The sequence below is a fragment of the Perna viridis genome, chromosome 7 (assembly GCF_037379345.1).
Source record: "Perna viridis isolate PV_CMFRI_1.1 ecotype Kerala chromosome 7, ASM3737934v1, whole genome shotgun sequence".
NCBI lineage: Eukaryota > Metazoa > Mollusca > Bivalvia > Mytilida > Mytilidae > Perna > Perna viridis.
Genome location: NC_142451.1, coordinates 38156521 through 38181301, shown reverse-complemented (window position 1 = coordinate 38181301; position 24781 = coordinate 38156521). Strand labels below are relative to the sequence as shown.

Genomic DNA, 24781 nt, shown 5'->3' with positions numbered 1-24781 from the left:
AAAATGGCTAAAATTCAAAGATTGTGTTTTTCCACCTGAAGTTACCCCTTCTTCAAATAAAAACATGATTGGGGGAAGGTCTAACCAATTTTTGCTTTCTTTGTGAATTTGAGCAAAAATGACCACACCTCTAATTATTCACAGGGGATGTAAGTAATGTCTTGTGGTTAACAAATTAAGGGTTACAAAAATCATTACTATTTGTTACAGGGTCACCTTGTAAAAAAGGAGTAATTTATTTGGTAACTTTAATGTTTGTTGTATGTCGGAAACAATTTCTTATGGTTTTTGTGGGTTGCTAAAGATAATTATACCATGAATCAAAATTTTAAAAGACTTCAAGATTTAACATTTAAAACATTTTAAACAATAAAAGTGTGAAACATAATCACGAAGTTTTGCCTAATTAAAAAAACTAATAGAGGATAAAATCCACATAGTAATCAATACAAATTTAATCTTTGAGTTTAGAAGCACAGAGAGCTTGATATCAGTCTGACAGGAAGTTAACCTGTTATATCGAGTAAGGATCTTGACCATAATTTCCTGTCTTAATAAAAACAAAATGTTTACCTGTTTATAGCTCACATAGTAAAGTTTTGTGAAATCATGATGAAAAATCAAAACCCTAGTAAATGTTGAACTGCAAAAGGCAAAATTATTTATAAAATATCAAATGTTACTATTGTTCCTCATACAGCAATAGTTCTATACTTTTACAATTAATCAATCATTAAAAATGTGCCAAAAGGATAGAAATCATAAAAAAAATTCATATCTACAAAAAATGATCATATCATAAATGAACAATAATAATAAAAGTAAGAAAAAAAACTAAATTAAAGCAGATGATAATTTTAATAATGGAAACAAGCTTATGTTTTACATGTACTTAGTAATTAATTAGAAATCTTAGTTGTGTTTTATGCAATTAAATTAGTGACACTGACATTTTAATTGTGACATTGAACAAATATCTCCATCCTGGATAAATAGTCCTACTTGACTGTCATAGAATTTATAAAATCTGCTGATTTATTTTATGGAAAAACATCATGGCATTTTGTAATGTGAAATCTATGAATGCCATACAAAAAATGTCATTATCACTCTTGAAATGAAGATCTTGTTTTATTTGGAGGAACAGTTGTGAAGGATATTTGGGACAGCTAGTAGAGACAGTAAAGGGGAACAGAGAGAAATGGGAGAGGGGATGGAAGAAAGGGAGTAGGAAATAAGAAAAGGTATCCCCCTTCAAATGATGCCAAATATGACATGCTGTATCAATATTCATGTATGGTTAAGAAAATTGAGGTACATGGACAGACGAAGAAGTTCATTTATAACCCTCTATCTTTGGGACATGAACAGATAATCTTAGGGATCAGAAAACAAGAGCGTATTTCCTTTATACCATACGATGCATGCTACTAACTATATAAAACAAGCCTTAAGAGTTTCTATCTCCCCTTCCCAATGTCCTCATGAAAGTGTTCTCAAATACAAATGATAAATAATATATATGGTGGAAAGGTCAAAGTTGATCAGTACTATAGTGCTTATGAACAGATTCATGTAAGAATGAGGCAGATCCAAAAATAACAGTTGTACATTTATTTCTTTTTTGGCTGAACATTTTACTGCTGAATGAAACAATCAGCCTATAAATGTATAGGAAGTTCCTTTATCTTTATCATACTAATTAAATGCAAAACAAAGCAAGGCAAGAACATTTTTGTAGGTAGAATTTATGAAAAATCAAGATTTCATGCTAATTTTTTATTTTATCCTATTTTAGGCAGTGGGTGGAGGGCTATGCATGGTGTACCTCCAGTAAATCTGGGCCTGAGAACTACTGTTTGTATCAAGAAAGATTTTCTAGAAGTCTGACAAATCATGACCTGCCTGACATTAACATTTATCTATATTACAGTATCCATCATGATAAGTATAGGGGAGGTGTCCCAGAGAATGTGGTTATAACATGAGATCATACACATTCATCATACAACATTGTCAAAACTTCAAACTGATAATTAAATTTTAGCCACAAAACCCACAACTATGGTACCAGTAAACATTGGTACATGATTCGCTGAATGTTTTCAATTGATGTTTAGTATGTTAATACATGTACCATTCTCTGAAATGTGTCAGAGAACATGTAGTTGAAACTACATGTATGTGGGCAATAGTGAAACTGTCTTAATTAATAAACAAATAACTGATTTCAAATCGGAAAAATATTTGCCATAGGAGGTACATGCAAAAGTATCAAACTGACATATTTATATATATATATCAAAAATAAGAGAAATACCATTGCAGTAGCTCCTTAAAAACTATGCGACACTTGCTTGGATAGAACCTTCCTATTTTGATTCCAGGAAATCTGACTACTAACTAATGCACCTACTTTTTACATGTATTATGTCATACAAAGCAAAAAGTTAATGATGAGTGTATACACAGTGGTCTAAAGGACTAGTCCTTCTGGTTTTATAACAGTCCACAGGGAACAACTAAAGGGACCTCAAACAAAATTCATGCAACATACAGATGAATTTTTTTTTTGTATCACCATTGAAAATGTATGTTCAAACAATCATGCCTTGGCAACACAAAAAATATAATTTTTAGTCTGCAGAGGATATGCTTAATTTTAATGGAAACTGCAATCAAAGTCTTGGGGAAATAATGTCATAAACAATTAAGAATTAACATTCCAAGACAGAGGCGACAGAAAAGTACAGAAATGGCCTCAGACTTAAGATAAGTGACACAACTATTACAAATCATTGACACGTTTGTTTTCAGCATTTGACATCAATTTCATGTAAGCAGCAAAGTAATGTGGATTGATTTCATTCGGTTTCAAATGAAAGCTTGATAGGCTTTAGTAAAATTGAAAATGATACAAAATATCACTGATTTTAAGAGTTACGTCCTTTACCCTATGTCTACCTCCTTAAGTAAATTTTAAATTTTCATGACAATGAGCCCAGATATAGTGTCAAAATCAATCCTCCACAACAACACCTACCATCAGGACAAAAACACTTATAGTTCCTTGTACCATCTTGTTGATCTAGACAGGTTCCTTGGTGTAAACATGGTGATGCTGAACACCCATAAATACCTGAATATAAACACATCAAATGTTATTGACTCCTTAAACTTAACCACTCATATTAATACCTTAAAATAGAATTATCCATTATAGTTTATTATCCTTTAAGGAACCAATCTAAAGATGATCTGGAAATCTTTATTACTATCATTTTGTCTAAAAATCATGCAGGGGTAATTCATCAATAGAACCTTTTTCTATTATTCTGCCTAAAAATCATGCAGGGATGATTCATCAATAGAAACCTTTTTTTATTATTCTGTCTAAAAATCATGCAGGGTAATTCATCAATCTAGAGATGATCTGAGAACCCTTTTTAATTATTCTGTCTACAAATCATGCTGGAGTAATTTAACACATATTATTCAATTCTTAAATATATAATAGATTAGATGGGTTTCCTATTAACTTTTCCTGCACTGTGCATCTTCAAATTCAGCTGAAAACGAGATTCAGAGTAGGATTATTTGAACCAAAGTTTGTTGACTTTAGTAGTGTTTAACTAATTTTAAGCTACTTTTTAATAATGTTTAACGCTTCTTTGCGTCCAAAGAGGAGATCATAGTTACTGCCATGACTAATATGACAGGCCTAAACTCATGATTGCATGACTAACCATCTTTTATAAGATTTGTTTGATAAAAATTATATCTAATTGTTAGCTTAAAATATAAAATAATTCCATAATGAAGTAATAAAAATGTATATTAAAATACTTTTCAAAGGACATGCTAGCAACATCTGTCCTTGCATGATCCTCAGATTGAACCATATACTGGTATGAACCATTACTTATGCTGCCAATTGATAAAGTTTAGCCTACCTACTGGCAAAAGGAAATCAATTAACTTTATATTCCCTGATAAGTCCACTAAGCTCAAAATATTGGCTTTGCTACATACATTAAAGTATGCTAGATTGACTGGAGATCAGTTTGTTGATTCTTGAATTCATGGATTTCAACAAACAAATGGAAAATTTCCTTTTTGTTGGGAACCAAAATTCATGGTATACCAAACCCCCGAAAACCACAAAAATTGGTACCCCATGAACAATAATACTTCCACAGTACTTGTTTAAGTGCTGAAGGAGATTCTAATATTTATGTTGGATCTCTATACATGTATTAAGCCAAGCAGAAAAATTATACTTCATATTAATAAAAATGAGAATTAGAGTACTTTACATAGTGTTCTGTAACTAAAATACATGTACATCAAGATTGCAATGAATAAAGTTTTTACTCATTAAAATCTGATTTGATTTATTGTTGACATAAATTGTGTACCAGTATTTTTTCTAGTTATCCGTTCTATACAAATTGTCTCCCTTTAAAAATGTAAGTATTCTCTTTTTTTTTAGTTTCACTGCCAAATGCTCAAAAGTACAGCTGTTCTCTATATACAGTAATCTTAATAAAGCTGCATGACAATTTAAGATGTTACACAATCCATACATACTGAGGTCATTTTCACAATTGGTTCCATTGTACAGGTGGGTACATTTGCATGAATATGCATTAACTAGGTCATTGCAAGTCCCTCCATTCAGACAAGGAGAGTTCCAGCAATCATCAATATCTTGCACATCTATAAAAGACAATTTGATAAAAAATTAAGAAAATCATTTGTATTGTCAGAACAAAATGACAAAGTAATTAAATTCATTTGAGATTCAAATATAATATACATGTACATTTGTATATGTACAATAAATCACTAAGGGAAACTTTGTAATACTCCATTCCCGATGAGCAATGTAATAAACCCACACCTTTTTACAAAAGCTGGTTAAGGCCAATTGAAAAGAGTATCATGTCATTATTACAACATCCTATGGAAACTAAAATATAGCTATTTCGACATTACAATATAGTTATGTCAAAAGTATGACAAAGTATGTTGGAATTACAACATTGAATAACTATACTGTGAAAGTATTTTAATTTGTGGATACCAATTTTTGTGGATTAGGGAAGAATTCTTGAATTCTTGGTTTTGACATTTTCAGTATACACATCAATGGAAATCTCCTGTCTGATGGGAACCAAATTTTATGGATTGGTCTCCCCACAAAAACCACTAAAATTGGTACTCCACGAACAATAGTACTTTCACAGTTTTTAAATTCGACAAAATTATATTGCATATACATGTAATTATCATAATTCTGACATACATTTTCATAATTTGATATACAATATCAAAATTTCAACATAACTATATTGTAATTTTGACATAGGTACATATACATTGTATATCGTAATTTAAACATTGGATGTCGAAATTGAAACTTCATTTTTTTTTCTTATCAAGTGACCCTTAATTGCTACCATACCTTTTTGACCCTTAGGCTATGACTCAAATATCTGACAATGATTTCATACCATTTTTATATTTCCCTGATTGTGTACCAGTTTCATATTAAAAAAAAACCAGATTTTCCTTCAGCAAACACTTTAATCAAAATATTTCTCCACTCTTGGTAGTTAAATATAAATTGTAACATGCTCCCCAAAACTTGCATGTTGGAAATGTACATTTTATTATCTTACGAGGGAAAATAATTTAAACCACTCCTACAAGTATCTTAAAGGACAATTCTGCTAATTACGTGTAAAGCATTAGTATAAGATGACAGTTAGAGTCAAGACATTTCGTGGTAGAAACACAGTCATTAGGCATGTTAGAATAACACTAAGGTTTATGTACACTCATTAAGGTTGTCAGCTGTCAAAAACAGCAGTCTTTCTGGGACAAAACTGTCATTATAGAAGAATATAGCTAAAGCTGATCATAGGATCTGTCACAGAGTGACCACTTGATCATAAAATAAAGGTCTTAGTTTGAATTATGTGATAAGGGGTGACTTCCTACGAACATATTTAGACCAAAGAAGAAATAAACAGTAAAATAACTCCAAACTTGAATGTTAAGTTAATATTTACATGTTGGACCTGTATTACTTGTATATTTAAGAGCATTTGCATTAGGTTACTGATTCTCACAGCAGTATTGGTCCAACACAATTCCATGAGGCCCAATACAACTTCTGAGAACATTATACAGGACCAAAATGAAAAATATATATATATATATATATATATATATTTAGGAAACCTTTCATTAATATACTTTTTTTTAAATATGGTTAATGCATTTTATAGTCATGAAAGAATGGATATTTTCTTACATTTTGGACCTATATAATCAGTACACAGCCCCAACCTAGATAAGGACTGGTCTAATATGGGGCAGAAAATTAAAAGGTATACAGGGGTTCTTGGTAAAAAGACAGATACTGAACACTTATTCCACTATCTGCATGCAATATTTAAAAGTGATGTTTAATTTTGATGTTCGACTGAAGTTAAAGATCATTTTTATAGCAAGTACATGTATAATATACATGTACATCCCCTCTCCCAATATTCTGATCAAAACCATATCATGAGGAGCAAGACTAATTAAATATAATATATATGAAAATACAAATACATGTATCTTACTGGAAAAATTAAACTAGTATTTACAAGTATATTTGTAACTGTTAAAAAGATCTAGCAGTCAATGACAAAATGTGCATGAACTAGCAGGCAAGCATAAAATTGCTTTCAAATTTTATGAAGTCCCTTTAATTCTGAATGAATGTCTCTATATTTAGGAACAGAAATTAGTCATAAAAAAAACTTTCATGGAGTTATTTTTGACGGAACTGAAGTCTTACATTTTAAGAAATCAATGATATGGTATTTAAGGAACTGTCATGGACTGTTAAATAAAAGCAAACAAATTCTTTCAATACAATCTGGATCTGAAGGAAAAAGGAATTAAAAAAAAAATATTTAAACTGACTGAAAGCCCAAGAAAATGAAACAAGTTTCCAGTTTTCTCCTACATAAACATGGCTACCCCTAAAAATTGACAAACTTTCAAAACTACATGTAGTGGATAGGTCTAGTAAATTAAAGCCAGGTGTTTTATATGTGATTTACCTGTTGTCTGACTTTGTACATTTTCTAAAATCAGCACTATAAACAGTAGTTGTAAAATTCCACACATTCCATTCATAATTACAATCACAAATCAATCACATAGCTAATCAATTTCCAATAAAATTTCACATTTCTTTTTACACAGGTATTCCAATTAGAATCCAATTAAGGTGATTCTCTCAGGTAATTACATTCAATCTTCAAGATACCATGATTATTTGTAAATATCTTCAATTTTTAAATAATCCAAGTTAGGGATTGACACACATATTTTCCTCACTACTCAACTGCTATTGTTGTACACAGACAGGTAAAAATCCAGGTAGCAAGACACATGTCACATTATTTTTGTTGACAAAACACATGAATTATAGTGCGAAAATAAATCAGCTGGTTTTACTATTTTGATCAAAATTTATAAATATATGAGATAGCTAAAAATCATCTTTTAAGGCAGAAATCAACTCAATCCTTCTTAATTCAATATTAGTACAGGTAAAATCTCCATTCAGCTTTTTAATGTTTTATCAATAATTTATTCTGTTTGCTAGATAAAGTTCCCTTTCCTTTGTAGAGAAAAGCAATTAGTTCCTGACTTAAAAGTAATCCTGGCTTATAAGGTTAAAAATTCTCAAATATGACTCAGATCTAAAACTTAAAAAAAAAAATATATCACTATGCAACTACTTGCACCATCTAAAATGCAAATACCGTTTCACTCTCTAAATGGACACATGCAAACTTAAAAAATGTCGCTCAAGGAATTTAGTATGTGATTTATCTTAAAGAAAATCCTGTGTTGTAGCTGAACTTAATTGCTTTTTAAATCTTTAAATCATTTTATCCTAAGTCCCAAATGAATGCAGTATAATGACCTTTCCCTTTGTAAACTCCATGTACCTGTCCAGGTAAAAAATGGACATAACATTTCTACATGAGTTGATTATAGAGTAGTTTTTAACCACCATTCATAAAAGAGGTGTATATTATTTACATAATTATGTGCAATTTGTAAATTCCCCAAGGGTATACTAGATAACAATAACTATTTAAGGGGTCCCAATTAGAAACAAGTTCTTCAACTTCAAAGGGCATGTACAAAAACCTTGTCTATAAAATAAAACAGGATTGATGGATTGTTTTTAGAATTTTGATGAATTGTTAAGCACTTCTCCATCTAAGAATCAGGCAAAATGTGTGTAAGGTGTAGCACATTGAGCCTTTATTGCATAATCCAAGTATGTATACACCATAACCTCCAGAAATGTCCATGAAATAGTTATTAGGGCAAATTAATTGAAATGCACTATGGTAAACTGGTGGGAAAATTTTGTCACACTTTTTCTGTATATAAGCAGTCAAAAATGTCTATTTCACAAATTCTTCAAGAGAAATTTAAGTAACTTTTCACTTGTTTTCTAGATGTATTGAATATATTTGAGACAAAAAAGACTAAATTGAGAAAAATTATGTGCCATCATTGCCTGATTCTTGCACAGAAAGGTATTTTATTAAATTGAATTGAATTTTTCATAAACTGTCCTATGGATAAACATACAAAACATTCAAATTCAATATTTGATCAGTCTGTTGCATAATTGTTAGAATATCATAAATTATCATGGTCATATCAATCTATCAGTTTTTTTTTTACATCTGTTGTAATCCTAGTCTATAAATTCTATACAATCACAACCTGAATTATAAGACCATTAACATACTCATAAAACATAATAAAATGGGTGCAATAAAATGGCTTTTTGAAAAGTCGATTGACAAAAGTGTGAAACTAATTATAAAATTTATGGCCTTCAATTTAAGAATTAACTTGCACAGCATAGTGGTTTGTCAACAAAATCAGGATCATTTATATATTTTTCACTTTTAGAACACACATTGTATCATGATAAGTGTGAAATAAAATGAATGGTTTTATGTTAATTAACAAATGTGTGAACTAAACTGCATAGCATGGTGGTTTGTCAATATGAAATCAGATTTGAAATCTTTTTTTATTTGAAAAGTGATATGTAAATACATCTAGGTACATTTGTATTACATAATGCGATGGGTGCAATAAAATTGTTTTTATGTCAATTGACATAAGTGTAAAACTTAAATTTACAGATTTAATTTTAGGATTAAGTTGCATAGCATGATGGTTTGTCAACATGAAATCAGAATAAAAAAATCTTTTTACATTTAGAGTTTAAAAACATAAATTGCATAATGCTACAGATGCAATGAAGTAAATGGTTCTGTCCTTTACCTCGACTGTAACAAAAAAGGATGGTATTAATTTTTGGTCATGATGATGTGATTGGGTGTATGAATCCATCTGACTCATCCACATTCTTTCTGCAGTCAAAATCATGTATTGCACAATGGAAAGATAGGAAATGGGATCCAAAATCTTATAAGGTAGAGGCCCTAGAGAGCCTGTATCGCTCATCTAGTGAAAAATAGTCTTTTTACCCTTTTAAAGCAATAACTTAACATTGGACTCTTGACTCTTCTTAGTTGTCAAAAGAATCATTTAATCAATCAGCGAGTGTATATAAATATATTATATTTCATACAAAAATCTTTAATTCTGATTGGGTAATGGGTGATGAGTTATTTTAGTCTAATCCCTGAGCATCCTCAGTTGCTCTGCCCCCACTGCACAGTGATTGGTGGATCGATATATCACCCGACGTCAACAATATATCACATAATATATCACCCTCTTCTAGGATATATCACCCCCGACATCACAATATATCACCCTCCTCTAGGACATATCACCCAGACATCATGATATATCACCCTCTCTCCTCTCAATATATCACATTCTCGTATTCAGTATAATATAACACATACTGCCTGTAGTAGAGGGTGTTATGCCTCATATCACACTCTGTAAATATATCACCCTTGACTACGTCTCATGTGATATATTTACCTCGTGTGATACTCCAGCGTAACACCCTCTACTACAGGCAGTATGTGTATAATAATGTCCCTGAATCAATAGACAGCATTTTCGTTTTCCAACTGGTTTCAACCTATCTTAGTCATTTTTGGCCAAGTGAGCTAATAACAGAAAATATAAATGAAACATACAGAGAACCAAATTTTACTCCAGCAAAAGCGGATGGATCTTTCTGAAAATTTCAGCATAGGCCCATATCACCATGCTAATCAATTTTGCCTATTGCATGACTTTAATTACATCCAAACATTTTGGATTTATTTGCAAAAAAAATTTACTAGAACACTATGGTCTATTTTTAGTAACAGTGGCCATGATTTTCACCAGATCAAAAATCTAAACAAACAGATTGTAAAAGGCATTTTAAGGAACATTCATGCAAGTTTGATTAAATGAAATGCAATGGTTTTAGATGAGAAGATTTTCAAAGTTGGGAATGTAAAAATTGGCAAAATTCCATTTGAGGGGCAATAAATCCAAAATCAGTAAACAGAAGTTTATGAAAATGTCTATTTTATCTCCTCAGAATTTAGCTTAACCCCATGGATATTGTAAGGCACTTTCATGCCAAGTTTAGTTACAATTCAACCAGTATTTTCAGAAAGAAGACTTTCAAATCTGGAAATGTAAAATTCTGAAAAAAAATCCATTTCAGGACCCGTAACTCAAACATCCATTTATGGATCTTTCTGAAAATTTCAGCACTGCTCCATCCCATCATGCTGAACAATTTTACTCCCTGCCAGATTTTAGCTTTATACAACTGTTTTTGAGTTATTTGCAAAATTTTGAAATTTGGCCGATATGGTCTATTTTTAGTAACTATGGCCACATTTTTTGCCAGATAAATAATCCCAACCATCAGATTTTTAATGATTCCATGAGGAACATTTGTGCAAACTTTGGTTACAATGATATTGTAAAATTTGAAGTTAAAGATTATACCATGATGGTATGTCTGGGATTGCTTTTGGGGGTTATGACCATAACCACGAAGAAATTAAGGTCAATAGCTTTTAAATTAGATGCCCCTACATGATATTCAAGAGGCAAAAAGCAGCTGGTATGACAGATTGCCCTACCATTCCAAAACTCCGTTCCACACATTTCTGCATGCCATTCCAGAGACAAGAAGCAGCTGGCCTGAGAGACTAGATACACATTGTCCTTATGATAACCTGCACATTAGATACCATGTTATAAGATGGGTGTGTGCCTGCCACTTCAACCTGTTACATGTTACTTCCTCTCGTTATCATAAACAACAAAGTGACAAGAAACTCCTTTTACATAATTAAACTCAATTTCATAAATGTATGCATAGGCATGAACGGTCATGTCAAATACAAAACAAGATGAAACAAGTTTAGATTGGTATTGTTACAGAAGTTATTTATTGAGCTTTGTAATTGATTATGGCCTCTGAAACACACTTAAACACCCAAAACTAATAACATCAATATTGTTGCCTACAGCCAGTTTCTGGAGGGCTGATGCACTGCCATTAATTTGATGGGTTTTATAAGGGCCCTGATCTTTTCTGTCAATTTTCTCTCAAAAGATGTTATAGCTTTCATGATTCAGGATATTTCTATTGGCTTACTTACATCAGTCTTCAGTCCCTGACAAGTTTTTATGTGCTCTTTTACCTTAATTACTCAGCCCTTAAGCTTGTCAAAAGCAACTGGGAATACTGATCAACAGCAGACACAGGCCAATGCAAACTCCTTCTACAAGTATATTTCTGACAGAGGACAATAAACCATCAAACACCTCAATTAGTGGTAAATATTACATCAAACTTAAAGTGTTTAAGAGGTTATTCCACTGTCCTAAATACATGTACAATGTATACAGACAATATTACCTTAGATGGAGGTACATGTACATAATGACTTTTATAGGATAATAACACATATTGATAGAATCTTTATTCAAACTGTCATCTATGATAAATGATTATGTATAATTGATTTGATATTTGTTTGCTTATCCCATATTCTTAGCTATAAATTTCTTTTACAATCCATATTCTTATTCAGTTTTACTATTTTTCATCCCTTTGGAGAATTTGACATGAACATAAATGTATTATTACAAATGCATTTTCTGAATAATTGTTGTTAAACTTTTATCACCAGACCTAACATAATTGAAAGGAATTCTTGAAAATTCATGTAGTTGACACTTTATTTTATATGATTAAATTATGCTGGCTTCTGTAAAAAAGACTCCAAAATATCATTCTCTGACTTTAAAACAACCACTTTTTATTCTCAGTTTTATATAGGCTAAATAGTATCAGGATTCCAAACATGAAATTGTATCCTTTGTTGTGCTAGGTATACCCAAACACATATGGCAGTTAATATTAACAGCAACCAACATCACTTACAATTTATGCCACATTTATTTATCTAAAGCAACATACCACATTTGAAATCCATTTAGTGGATGCTGAAATTCCTGTGACTTTGTGATATTTTCTATATCATTATATATAGTAGAAATGGCAAAATTCCACAATACAGGAAGTTGATATCTGACAGAAACAAAAAACTGCTAACAACTTATACCATATACCACATTTGAAATCAATTCATTCTGACTTGCTCGAGAGAATTGGGACAAAATTTGGACAAATGGATGAAGTAATTTCAATCTACCACCCACTTGTTAAATGTAGGTATAGTAAGGTCAGTAAGAGTTGAGTAATGTGGGAAATAGCTAAAAACATGAAACATACACAATGTAGTTGCTGACTGGTGTATAAGTCTAAATAGCAGGAAAAATGAAGACATTTTTTTTTAACTCCATATGAAACTAAATTTAGCAATAATCCACAAACATGAATGATGTATAGCTTTGCTGCTTTCTTTTAAAAATTATTCTTACAACCTACTCCTTTAATGTGAAAGGTTGGATACCACACCCAGATCAACAATTTAGCATCTAAGCATCAATGTATGGGAGATAACTCTAATTCTCAGCATAATGTAGACTTGCTAAAGCCCCTCTCTCTAATCTTAAGGCATTGTGCGGGTCCAAATGTCACCAGGTGGTGGAATGGGATACCCCTGGCATGCTACATGCTGTAGTCCTCAGGCCATGATACGGTAGACTAGACCACAAACCATAGTGGTGAAATGTGTTAAGAAAGATGCCACATTCCTCGCAAGTTAAAGAATCCTGCTGTGATATTGAATTGGAGTAGGAACCTTTGTGCTCAACTGCAGGAGGCTAAATTGCCCAACTCCATCCCCCTCTCCCTGTTTCCAGTGGCAATCAAAATTTGTTGACCCTATTATCCTGGTGTCCCATCCCATTTTTCATCTCATATTCATTTTATCATCAATTTCATGTTTCTCACCTAGATATAGCTAAAATATTGCTGCTAAAGCCTTAAACACCAACAATCAATCAATCAATCAATCAATCAATCATTTAAATTAAAGAATAAATGGAAAAAGTTTATTGTTTGCATGCATCTCTCTGGTAGAAAACCTACTAATTGTTTGGAGAAAGAGTGGTGTTAACAGAGAGGTTGTATTTTCTGTGTCATATATAATAAAATAGTAGCAAGTCAAAGAATAATGCATTAGACAATTATTTTCAGAACCGGGTGGAAAAACATTTTTAACCCTACCCCAGCTTTAATGTTCCTGTCCACAGTCAGGAGATGTTGGTCATTAATGTGTCTTTGCATCGTTTTCAAGTTAGATTTTGAAGAAGTGTCATGGTCTGTCGGTTAACATGAATTTTAATACTTTTGTTGTTCTCCTTTCAGAACTTACTTTAACATAGGTTTACACTTGTTAAGACCTTTTGGTGATCTCTGAAATTACTTATAGGTTATATAGGCTGGTGTATTTGTTGCATATCACCATACTCATTCTTTTTCCTGTTAAACAGTTGACAGTTATTGTAAATTATATTAGGAATACACATTGTTAAAGGAGTTTTAATGTAAACCATTCTCATTAAAATAATGATTGGACATCAAAAGCACTTTATTGGTTTATATCAAAATATAAATTCAAGCAATTCAAGCATTCTTGACTTTTTACTTTCTACCAGCTAACAGTTATTGTTACCCATTTCCATAATATTATTGATTGGACATATTCTGGACTTAATTTTTCAATGCTTATTAAACTAGTATTTAATGTGTTGGACACCAACACTGATGTTTCCAAAACATTATCATTGTCACAAGAGTTTCCAAAATTAATTTCTACATCTCAAAGATTTTTTTTAATAGACAAGTGACTATCTTGGAATGTGGTGTTTTTTTTTTAAATTTTAATGACTTTGAATTGACCTATTCTTGAACTAAGTATCAAGTCTCTATATTTTTTTCCTCATTTTTATGATATTTTTGGGTCCTTAAATGGTTGCCATGTTTGAAAATTCAGATAGTGGTTGCGCATCTGCATTTGGTGTCCTGTTTCTGTGCCAAGTTTGGTTCAAATCAGTTAGGTCGTTTTTTTTCCTTAGAAGATACACTGGCAAAAGTTAATGGGAAAAAATATAAAACAATATGTTCCCCCACTACTTTTAGGGTACATCACAAGAAATCTTTGAGTAACGGCTCCCTAATGATACCCTCACTTCCCATCAAGACAAAAGAAAAATTCATGTTTTTTTAACAAACAGCAAATAGATGTCATATATATATGAAAATGCATCATACAAAACAGTATACCCATATAAAGATTTGTGTAAAATATCAACAGCTTATGATTTACAGAAGCTGAGATTTTTGTATAAAAAAAAAGCAGTTGTTCCGGAATGACATGACAGAATGACAGACACAGGTATAACAGTTAACCCCACTCTTCTATAGAGCAGAGAAATAAATATCAGTATAGATAACGATTAAACTTACTTGTGCAATCTTTTGAGCTCAAAGGACAAACTGAATTATTCCACACTACATTGAAATCTGTTACATGTGGATTATTATTGAATAAAATATAGGGTCCTTCCATGACACACCCTGTAAACTTTCTTCCACCAATCACAATGCCTGGATTTCCTGATAAATTAATTCTAAATACACTATTCCGTACAGTATTATTGGCAATAACAATATCTCTTAATACAATACCACTCACATCTAGTCTTAATCTCATATCACCCGTTCGCTCAAAAATATCCACAAAATGCCATGAATTTTTTACAAGATGTTTGGCAACAGTCAATGAAACCTCTGAAACTCCTGACTTCCATGAAATATAAATAGTACTATTTTGTAAAAACAAACTAAAAAAATCCCCTGAGGATCCCTTTTGGTATAAAATCTGACCTTCTTTGCATGATAAAAATGAAAATGCAATTCTAAAACTAATTCGACTAAAATCTAATGTCTGTTGCGTAAGAATTAACGATGAGTTCACATCATGGTCCATAAAAGCAATCCTCCCTGTGGCTGTCACTAGTGAACTGAGGTAGATTAAAAACACAAGACCTGTGAAAGAAAAAAAAGTTCAAACTTATATTCATTTATTGAACATTTGTGTGATAAAATGTAATTTAAGTTGGTTCCAGGCTATGTTCTAAGAATTTTAACTTCTACATTTTATCCACTTCAAGTGAGTGTATTTAAGAAGTAACCAGGGTTACTGAAAAACCTGTTTCTTGTTTCTTTTACTGTGATGAGGAAAAATATTTCAAACAGAACATTTGCCAGTAGCTTTATGATGAACAAAATCTAGATTATTGAAACAAGCTCCAATAAATATCTGGAGAAAAATTGTTGGTTAAAATAACTCCAGTTTGACTACCTGAATATCATTTTGACAAATGCTTATCAAAACTGAAATGGATATGGTAAAAGGGAGATAACTCAACTATATCATTAGTATTTCATTAGTATTTGTCACTATTTGCAATAATAGCACTGATTTATAATGAATTAGACGATTTTCATGAAGTTTAGAATAACATATTTAATAACAAGTAATTCATCAAGTTTCTATTTTCAATATTAATCTATACGATTACAGAGATTATTAGATGTTGAAAATATTGGTAGATTTTGTAATCCAACAAAATCTACCAATATTTTCAACATCTAATAATCTCTGCATGACAACCAGACAAGATAATACAATGGTATACTGTCTTGGTATCTCATTTCATCTGAAACTAAATCTTTTAATTTTTCCCTTATTCTTTACCATAGAACTACAATATCTTTATTTTGTCATATTAGTTTACATATTTTTATCATGTGTATACATGTTCTGACTTCCAGGCATAATGATCTTCCCATCTCTATGAAATTACATTACAAAGTATCCTCTTGTCTTAATGGACTTGTTCAGTGCTAGATTTCACAATAAGTTACAAGTGTAAAATTGGTCATAAGTTCTAACGAAACAATGGACAATATAGCGTCATAACTTATATAAGATTTTACACCATCCACCCTTTGTGAGACTAGATTGCAACATCCTAGTTCTTTAACAGGGTTCAAATTAGTGATGGTCCAAGGATCAGGACCCCCCATTGACCAAAGACCTTTAAATCTCATCTATAAGGGCCCTGGACCTTCAACTCTTTCAGCAGACTTTTGATTTTCTTCAAATGGACCATTAAATTAAAACTAGGAACCTTCCAGGATCTTCGACTGTTGATAGTAAAGGAGATCGGCTATTAAGTGGTCTTATTGGCCTAAATTACAATTGAAAATTCATCCAAAGTGTTGACAGTATCAATTGTGAATTTGGAGACCTGAATCCATAACAACTGAGAAAGTGTAAAGATTTTTGAAATTCTTGGATTAGAGACAAAACAATTGTCTAAAGTGTGCTAAATCTAAGAAATTCAGTCAATTTCATATTTTTTTGCTTGGAAATAGTATCCACACCCATAGTTTATCATAAGTGAAGATGTATAGTTGTTTCTTGTGTGTGGACACAGTTTTCTGGATGTAAATTTGTCAGAAAAACAAAAAAATTTAAAATTTTAAGCAGTTTTTGTTAAATGATGTATGATATTGACATCATTACAATAAACTAAAGCCACAAAAGATTTGTTTTCCTAATACTTATATAAATCACTACATTTTGAATAATTTTTATGATATTTAAACAGACAATGACCCATTAGCAACAAATCTGAATTAAGGTATGGTACAAATAGCCTTTAACATGGATTAGGGCATACTTAACTATACAACATCATAGTTCAATATCAATTTACAGGATACATGTACATAAGATCTCAACATGTATCAAATTACCTATTACAATAAGATAATACTGCTTATGTATGTAAAAATAATTTGTTTTTATCTGACAAAAATGTACCATGTGCATGTATTATGTTAAATATTTATGAGAGATGGATTTAATATGGTGAATAAAACTGGTACATCCCCCTTAAAATGGCGTTTGATGTCCCATTACTCTAGAAAAAGAAAACAATGGAAAACGAAAAGGTACATGAACCATCCATGTAAACATGTGTTATACTAAACAATTGTTGTCATCCAGAAGCATTCCTTTAAGCATATTTACTTCTTGTATATACATCATTTCCTACAAAGTTTCATCAAAATACAATGGGCTGTGCAAACCCTGACATTAGATCATCTACCCTTGCAGTTATCCAACTATCTTTCTTCATGCACTTTAATATATGAAATTAAACATTCAAAACTTCATCAAAATCAATGGAGTCCTTTAGAATGGAGTAACCATTTTGAAAAGTAAATGTTAAAAATATGAAGTTGTAGTTCCAGTGTATGTGCCCTCATAAAATGCTTAAAATTCCTATAAATTTTTTTAACAGAATCCATTAAGACATATACAAATGTAGGATAAAGTTGCACTCACGTAAGATATATAGACAGACTATAGTTTTAATCAAATGTTAGGTGTTATGCTCACTGCCAAAATGAACAAAATTAGTGTGTCATTAAAATTGGTATCTATATAGTAACTTAGGTTTTCTTATGGAGTTCAGACTTGAATATCAGTTCTATATGAAATGTAAACTTCTACCTCAGTTTGGGAAATATGCATTACACTCTCAAATTTCAAATTTAAGTTCTCAGGTCAGTGAAAACTTTCTAAGACTGATGTCTGGGAAATAAGATCTAGGCAGACCAAACTATTATATTTTATAGATTGACCTCTCAGATACAGGCGTTATTTTTACACATCATTGACATACTCCTGGCAAAATTTTCGCAAGGACATACTGTATGTATAAGATATACCCCGGTATTTGAAACTAATACAAATCAAAATTCCACCCTCAAGGAACATCTTTAAATACCAATACTTATACAAGTAGGTATTAAACCTAACATTTACATGATCTAACCTATGACGGAGATGTGATTAATTTTATAACACATCATATTTACCCATGTTTATCTGAATGATTCAATTGATCTTTGATCTGTAATCGATTTTTGTGATTGATTGGGTCAATATTGACTTAGGTTATATTGATAATAAGTGTTAAAGGCCACACAGTTTATGGGCTTGGTATGCTAAGAATCCCACTCCTTTAAAAAAGGGCATGTCACATATATAGGTCAAACAGCAGGAAAATACCGTTCAGGGTTGAAAAAAAAAATCAGTTGTAGTACAGTATCAAAAATTTGCCTCTCACTTTATAGAAAGCCTTGCCTGCTGTACATGTATATGTCATTAAACAATTTAATCATACTAGAAGCAACTGGATGGGTGTTTCTAGAAAAGCAGTGGACACTTATGCTACCAGTGCGTCTGGTCCAAGCTACATGTTTTTGTACCAAATTTAAGCGACCAAAGTTGCTCATTTACTTTTGTCTCTTGCAGTGTTATTTTGGTTATTTCATGTCTTGTCTTTATGCTAGGAATATATTCTTTTGACTTCCACTCAAATCTTGCCCCCCCTTGATTACTATTGTACACATCTAATTACCTTCCTAATATGATTTTAAGCTTTGCTTATGAAGAATGGGGTTACTTGTATTTAAAAACAGCTTTCTTTTTATTATGGCTTGAGCAACAGGAATATGTTTGACTTCCTAAAACAACCACCCTGCACTCACATTAAAAGGTAAAACAATCACTTCCGAATTCCATATGTCATTTTCAGCAGATTAATTTTGAGTCATTCATGGTTCAGAACTCCTAGCCTATACCGATAAATGTGAAGGATCATGACAGCAACAGTACACATAAAAAGATATTCTCATCTTGAACCTTTTAGATCCATCTTGTCTTAGGCTTCGAAAAAAAATACGTCTGCATGGATGAAAAGATAGGTAGAGAGGTAAAATAATTTGATTTTTTTAAAAAATGGTTTATATAAACACTTATGGGAGGAATTCTTGACTTCAGTAGTGCTGAACGAAAATGATAGTAAAGTTGCATTTCATAAAAATACACCAATAAAATGTGCTATGGTAGACAGAAAAAAATGGTTGGTAGGGTAACTTGTCTCTCTAGCATTACAGATACACCTCCACCATGGATCAAGTCTATAGCCTCCTAAATTTAAGACAAACGAGCTTTCACTACATCATACCGAACACTAGGGCTTTATTCTGTTTTTTTTTGTATAATCTGGTGATTGGAGCATAAAACAAACTTTATTTAGGTATATTTGACTGTGCTTATATAGTATGAACTAAAATCAATCATAATCATCATAAAACTGGAATAATTCTCAGGTGGTTGATTGTTGTACCATGCAATAAACTGGTATTATTGCAATAAACTGGTATTGCTGTTATTACTGCAACAACTGTATTTTATATTCTTTGAATCAATTACACTGTATGTTTCCTTAATGATATGGCACCATCTGTATTTCAAGCATCACGGCTTTCCTAATTAAGGGAAAGACAATTTTTTTTCATTTTTGTTTTCATTCAATTGCAAAGTGCCTGCAAAAGGACTATTGATGGGCTTAGAGCCTATACAACAAATCTGAGTGATGTGGCAGACCAAGGACATTGTTTGGGTGAGCTGGCATATTATCTCAATAAGTGGATCTGGAGACATCTGCTGAATTTTATCAGAATTTTAAAACGTTTTCCCCCTAAACTTCATAAAATATCTTACAGGATGATTTTTCTAAAAGAGAATTCATACAGGGTACATTAAAAGACTGATAAGTTTTTATACATGTCCAATTTGAAGACCTGTGACTTTAAAAATACATGAGTGTTAGAAATTTTGTTGTTTGCATAAGTGAAGTAAATATGAACATTTCATTACGAAAAAGTGCAAGATCCAACTTTGTATATCTTCGAAGGCTCTCTACCTATAGTAAAGGCCCCATGCAGGTCCGGGTGTTAAAAGAATAGGCCTGCAGCAGCGCTAAGCTTGTCGTAAAAGGCGACTAAATAGTGCTCAGAACCCTAACTGGGGGCTAGGGTGCTCTGCCCACAGAGAAACTGGGATGTGTGCCCCAGGTGGTGGAATGGGGTACCCCTGGCGTGTTACATGCTGGGGTTGTCAGGCTATAATACGGAAAACCTGACCGCAAACCATAGTGGTGTACCGTGTTGGGAAAGATGCCACATTCCTCGCACGTTAAAGAACCCTACTGTGGCATTCTCCGGGAGTAGGAACCATAGGGCTCCGCCACAGGAGGCTAAATTGCCTGACCCTACCCACCTCTCCCTATTTCCAGTGGCAATCAAAATTTGTCGACCCCACTGTCCTTGTGTCCCATCCCTTTTTCATATCATTATTATTTCATGTTCATTTTATCATCAATTTCATGTTCATCGTCTGAATATAGCTGAAATATTGCTGCTCGGACATTAAACCCCAACAAACAAACAAACAAACAAACCTATAGTAAAGGAACACTTATTATTTCCCACAACTAACATTGTGATCTTATGTTGTAATGTCTTTGTTTAGATTGAATTACTAGAAAATTACCTTAAGTAAAATGAGAGTGAGTGATTTTGTCTGAAAATGTATGCTCTTAAATGTTACCAGAAAATTTTTTTATGGAAGAATACATGTAGGTATGGCTGACAAAATATCATAAAAAAAATACATGTACCAAAATTTTGAACAATGGAACAAATCAAATACATCAAAATCGAGATACATGACCTGAACATGAAAACAGGAGACAAAGACAAACCTGCATAGAGCCTTTTATTTTTTCATCTACTTTTTTTAATAAAAAAAGATTGTTAATATATGTAACACCTACAATAACCATGAACTAACTATTTATTTGCACCAGTACTAAGTTGACAAGTATGCTATCCAACACGTGCAAGTAGAATTATTGCAAAATATGCAAAGGGCATGTACAAGGTTTGCAGCTAGGTGATTTGAGGACAAATCTGACAGATCTGATGTTCCTATGACATGATTTAGAAGTATTTCATGCATTTTTTTACTACAGGTTACATTGACATACATCATATATTGACTTAATTTTATACCAATATTGTCAGTTAGATATGTTTTTAGACTTCTTGTCAAGAAACGGTAATGAACCTACTCATGACACAAGTACATGTTAATATTACATTGTTAACATCACCACAACAGGACTGTATTTGTTGCTGAAGCATGATAATGCAGCAGTCATTGACAATATGTGGATCAAAATGGCTTGATCAATTATGACTAGGTAACATTTTTACAACGCAGTCGGTATAGTTTCGCTTTTTACCCTTTGACCTTAGGGATGCTCTTCTATGGAAATGTAAGTCACCTGATACCAAATCTGTTTCCCAATTGGCCAAACACTGATAACTTAGTGGCATTAAAAAAAAAGGTATAGAAAATTTCAAATTGCTTTAGAAAAAACTGTATCGAAAATTTGAAAATGCATGCCAAGTGCTATTTTCTTGACAGAAATGTAGAAACTTAGTAGTAAAATCTAACTGTGTTGGCTATCTTTTTTTAAAGATAGTACTTGTTTTAAAGTAAAATACTATTCAGTAACAGTAATGGGCCTAGTTCCAGCACAAGTAAAACACTTCTTCCTTTTACTGACAAAATTAGACTAATATAACGAGAATGGATACGGTAAATATGTCAAAGAAACAACAACCCACCAGGATGAAGAAGTCGGCTAAATCCACTCAGTGACAAAATCAACACCCAAGCATAAGTAAACAATAGTGAACATTTTTTTTTGTATTTTTTTTTTTTTTTTATATAAAGTTAGGGTCCAACAAACATTTTAGTAGCATTACCCAACTTATTTCCTGATACTCCTAAGCTAATAAATTCCTCTGAACCAATTAATGACAAAATAAAATATCCAAAAAATATCCATACCTAAAAATACATGTACGTTGAGGTAGCTCACAAAAAGAATATCCTAAGGTTGTCATGAACTCCTTTACGTTTGGTTATTTCCCCTACCATCCATCCAAAATTAATATTTATCATCCTACTTGCACATCTACATGATGCCTAACCTTTATATAAAATTTCATCAAAATCCAAAGATTGGTTTCGGAGGAATTTCACTAACCAGTTACAGAAATAGACTTGTATGTGTATAATGGGACAGACAGTGGAATTTCTACATACCACCAATCTCTGTTTGCATGGCTTTATAATCCAAAGAAACGCTTCTTAAGATATGGAGGCCATTAAATTTAATTCTGAGTGAATTGTTCAATTATTATTACAATAAACTAATACATAAAACAAAAGCCTGACAAGGAAAGAAGGGTCTAAATTTTTTGTCATTTAAGTTCTAATAAAAGAAAACTGACATGTAAATTGGAAAACAATGAAAAACAAACGGTAATATTTTCATAGGACGACAAGCATTGTACCAAATTACATTAAAATTCCTCACACTTTTTTTTATTTCTAGATTTACCATAATGTGTGGATGGATGGATAGATGTACATAATAATGAGTCAATCAAGAGACATTAAAAATAAAGCATTTAAGTAGCTCTCCAGCTAAGAATCGTGCAAAATGTGATACATGGTTGGAAAGCCTACATATTTTCATTTTTGATATTTAGTAAACAGAAATTAGCATTTGGTTTTTCAAATAACCCGTGCTCATAGGAGATAAAAATTGTATAGAATGCAATGTAGAATTCAAAATTAAGGGAGATAACTCTGTAAATGACACTCAAACACAATAGAATCTATTGGATTTTCAATGTTGATTATCTCCTAAGAGCAGGCAGGTTTGAATGAATAATTGCACATTTCATAGTTTAGACCCATAAAACAACTTAATTACAAAAATAAAAATATGTAGCCTTTTTTGGGGTGTATCACATTTTTCAGATTTTGCATGATTCTTACAAAGACAGCTACATGTACTTAATAACAGAGGGAATAAAGAAATGAGAATTGATATTGAGGTTATGACATAGATTTCCAAAAGAGGCTTTTACAAGTTTATAACCATATAAGTTGATTGTCAGTTTCATGATTTTGGGGTATATGTGAACCCTGGTTTACATTCTACTTGAGAATTATAGGCTCCTTGTTCTCTGTCAAGTGGGCAAATAATGCAGTGCTTGTTTGTGCTGACTTACATACATTACTCCATTTAAATTTTTAAAATTGCTTCTTAAAAATTCTCAAGTAAAGACATTTAGCCTTTGAGAAGTATCTCATAAACCACACAAGGGTTTTCATGGTCAAAATATTCATATTTTATCTATTTAAATAACAATCTTGGAGATTAAACTTGAATAGATAAATATGAAATATAAGCATTGTTTAATTCAAGATATGAACAATACTAAGAGGTGCAGTTGAGGGTCATCACACAAGATCTCCTCTCAACCTAATTTTAAATGAAGATAAATGTGGTTTACCCCAAACTGACTGATGCACAGTTTTGGGCAAGGTAATATCCAACTTTAAGCTGTTGTCTCTGTATGTACCATTATGTTAGTAAACAATAGAGTCTGCTAAATTGATGAATTATCTGTACGAATTTAACCTATGGTGACGGTCTGATTTCAGTCTGACAGGAAGTGATTTCCTGAGTAAATACCAATCAGAACTACTCATCCAGTCTTTCTCATAAAAGTGTAGCAAAAACAGCTCAGTAGTTCTGATGATGCATATTTGGGAACACTAACAAGTTGGTCCTAAGTCTACTGGACATAGGACAACTTCCAACTTGAGATCCATCTACAAGTCCTCCCTTGATTGTAAAAAAAAAACATAAAACATCTGCAAATATGTATGTTTTAAACATGCAATCAATAAACAGATTGCATGTTCTTTTTCATGGGTTGTAAGATCTACTAACTGATGATCTTGAAGGTAGACAAGTTTTAAATTTTGCTGTGTAAAAAATGCAGAAGAGAATACTTATTGCATTGAAAGTTTGGATATAACTTTAATATCCCTCCTTGGTTTTAAGACAAGAATGATTGACCAATTAAACAGATCCTGCTTTGTACCAGTCTACCCAACTTGGACCCATTATTTTGAGTCTGAGTCAACCAATCCTCACTCCATTCCCTTACATGTAGATAGTATGTGCTCGGGGGAGAAGCGGTGACTGCCAATTTTAAAGTTTTTAGTGTGGTTTGGATGGGGATTGAACCAACTCGATACCACACTCAAGGCAAGCATGCTACCCAAAGTCAACTGAGGTGACTAGGAACCAGTGGACAAAATCTTTCAAACTTTAACATAACTGTTGTGGACCATTATTTGTATGTTATGGTTAATCAATCTGCTTTTCCCATTAA

General features: G+C 32.0%; 1 protein-coding gene across 2 annotated transcripts in view; it reads right to left on the bottom strand.

The window, feature by feature from the left end:
- The window catches only part of LOC148612597 (uncharacterized), a 79850-nt gene that overhangs the window by 52462 nt on the left and 2607 nt on the right, over positions 1 to 24781 (bottom strand). The window contains exons 2-4 of one of the 2 annotated variants that reach the window (XM_088594136.1): positions 14987 to 15568; positions 4591 to 4719; positions 3044 to 3139 (exon numbers count right to left, since the gene is read on the bottom strand). In XM_088594136.1, coding sequence (XP_088450262.1) covers positions 3044 to 3139; positions 4591 to 4719; positions 14987 to 15568 — 807 coding nt within the window. Of the gene's footprint in view, positions 1 to 3043; positions 3140 to 4590; positions 4720 to 7124; positions 7447 to 14986; positions 15569 to 24781 lie in introns of those variants that run through there. The other variant, XM_088594137.1, reaches the window with a different exon arrangement.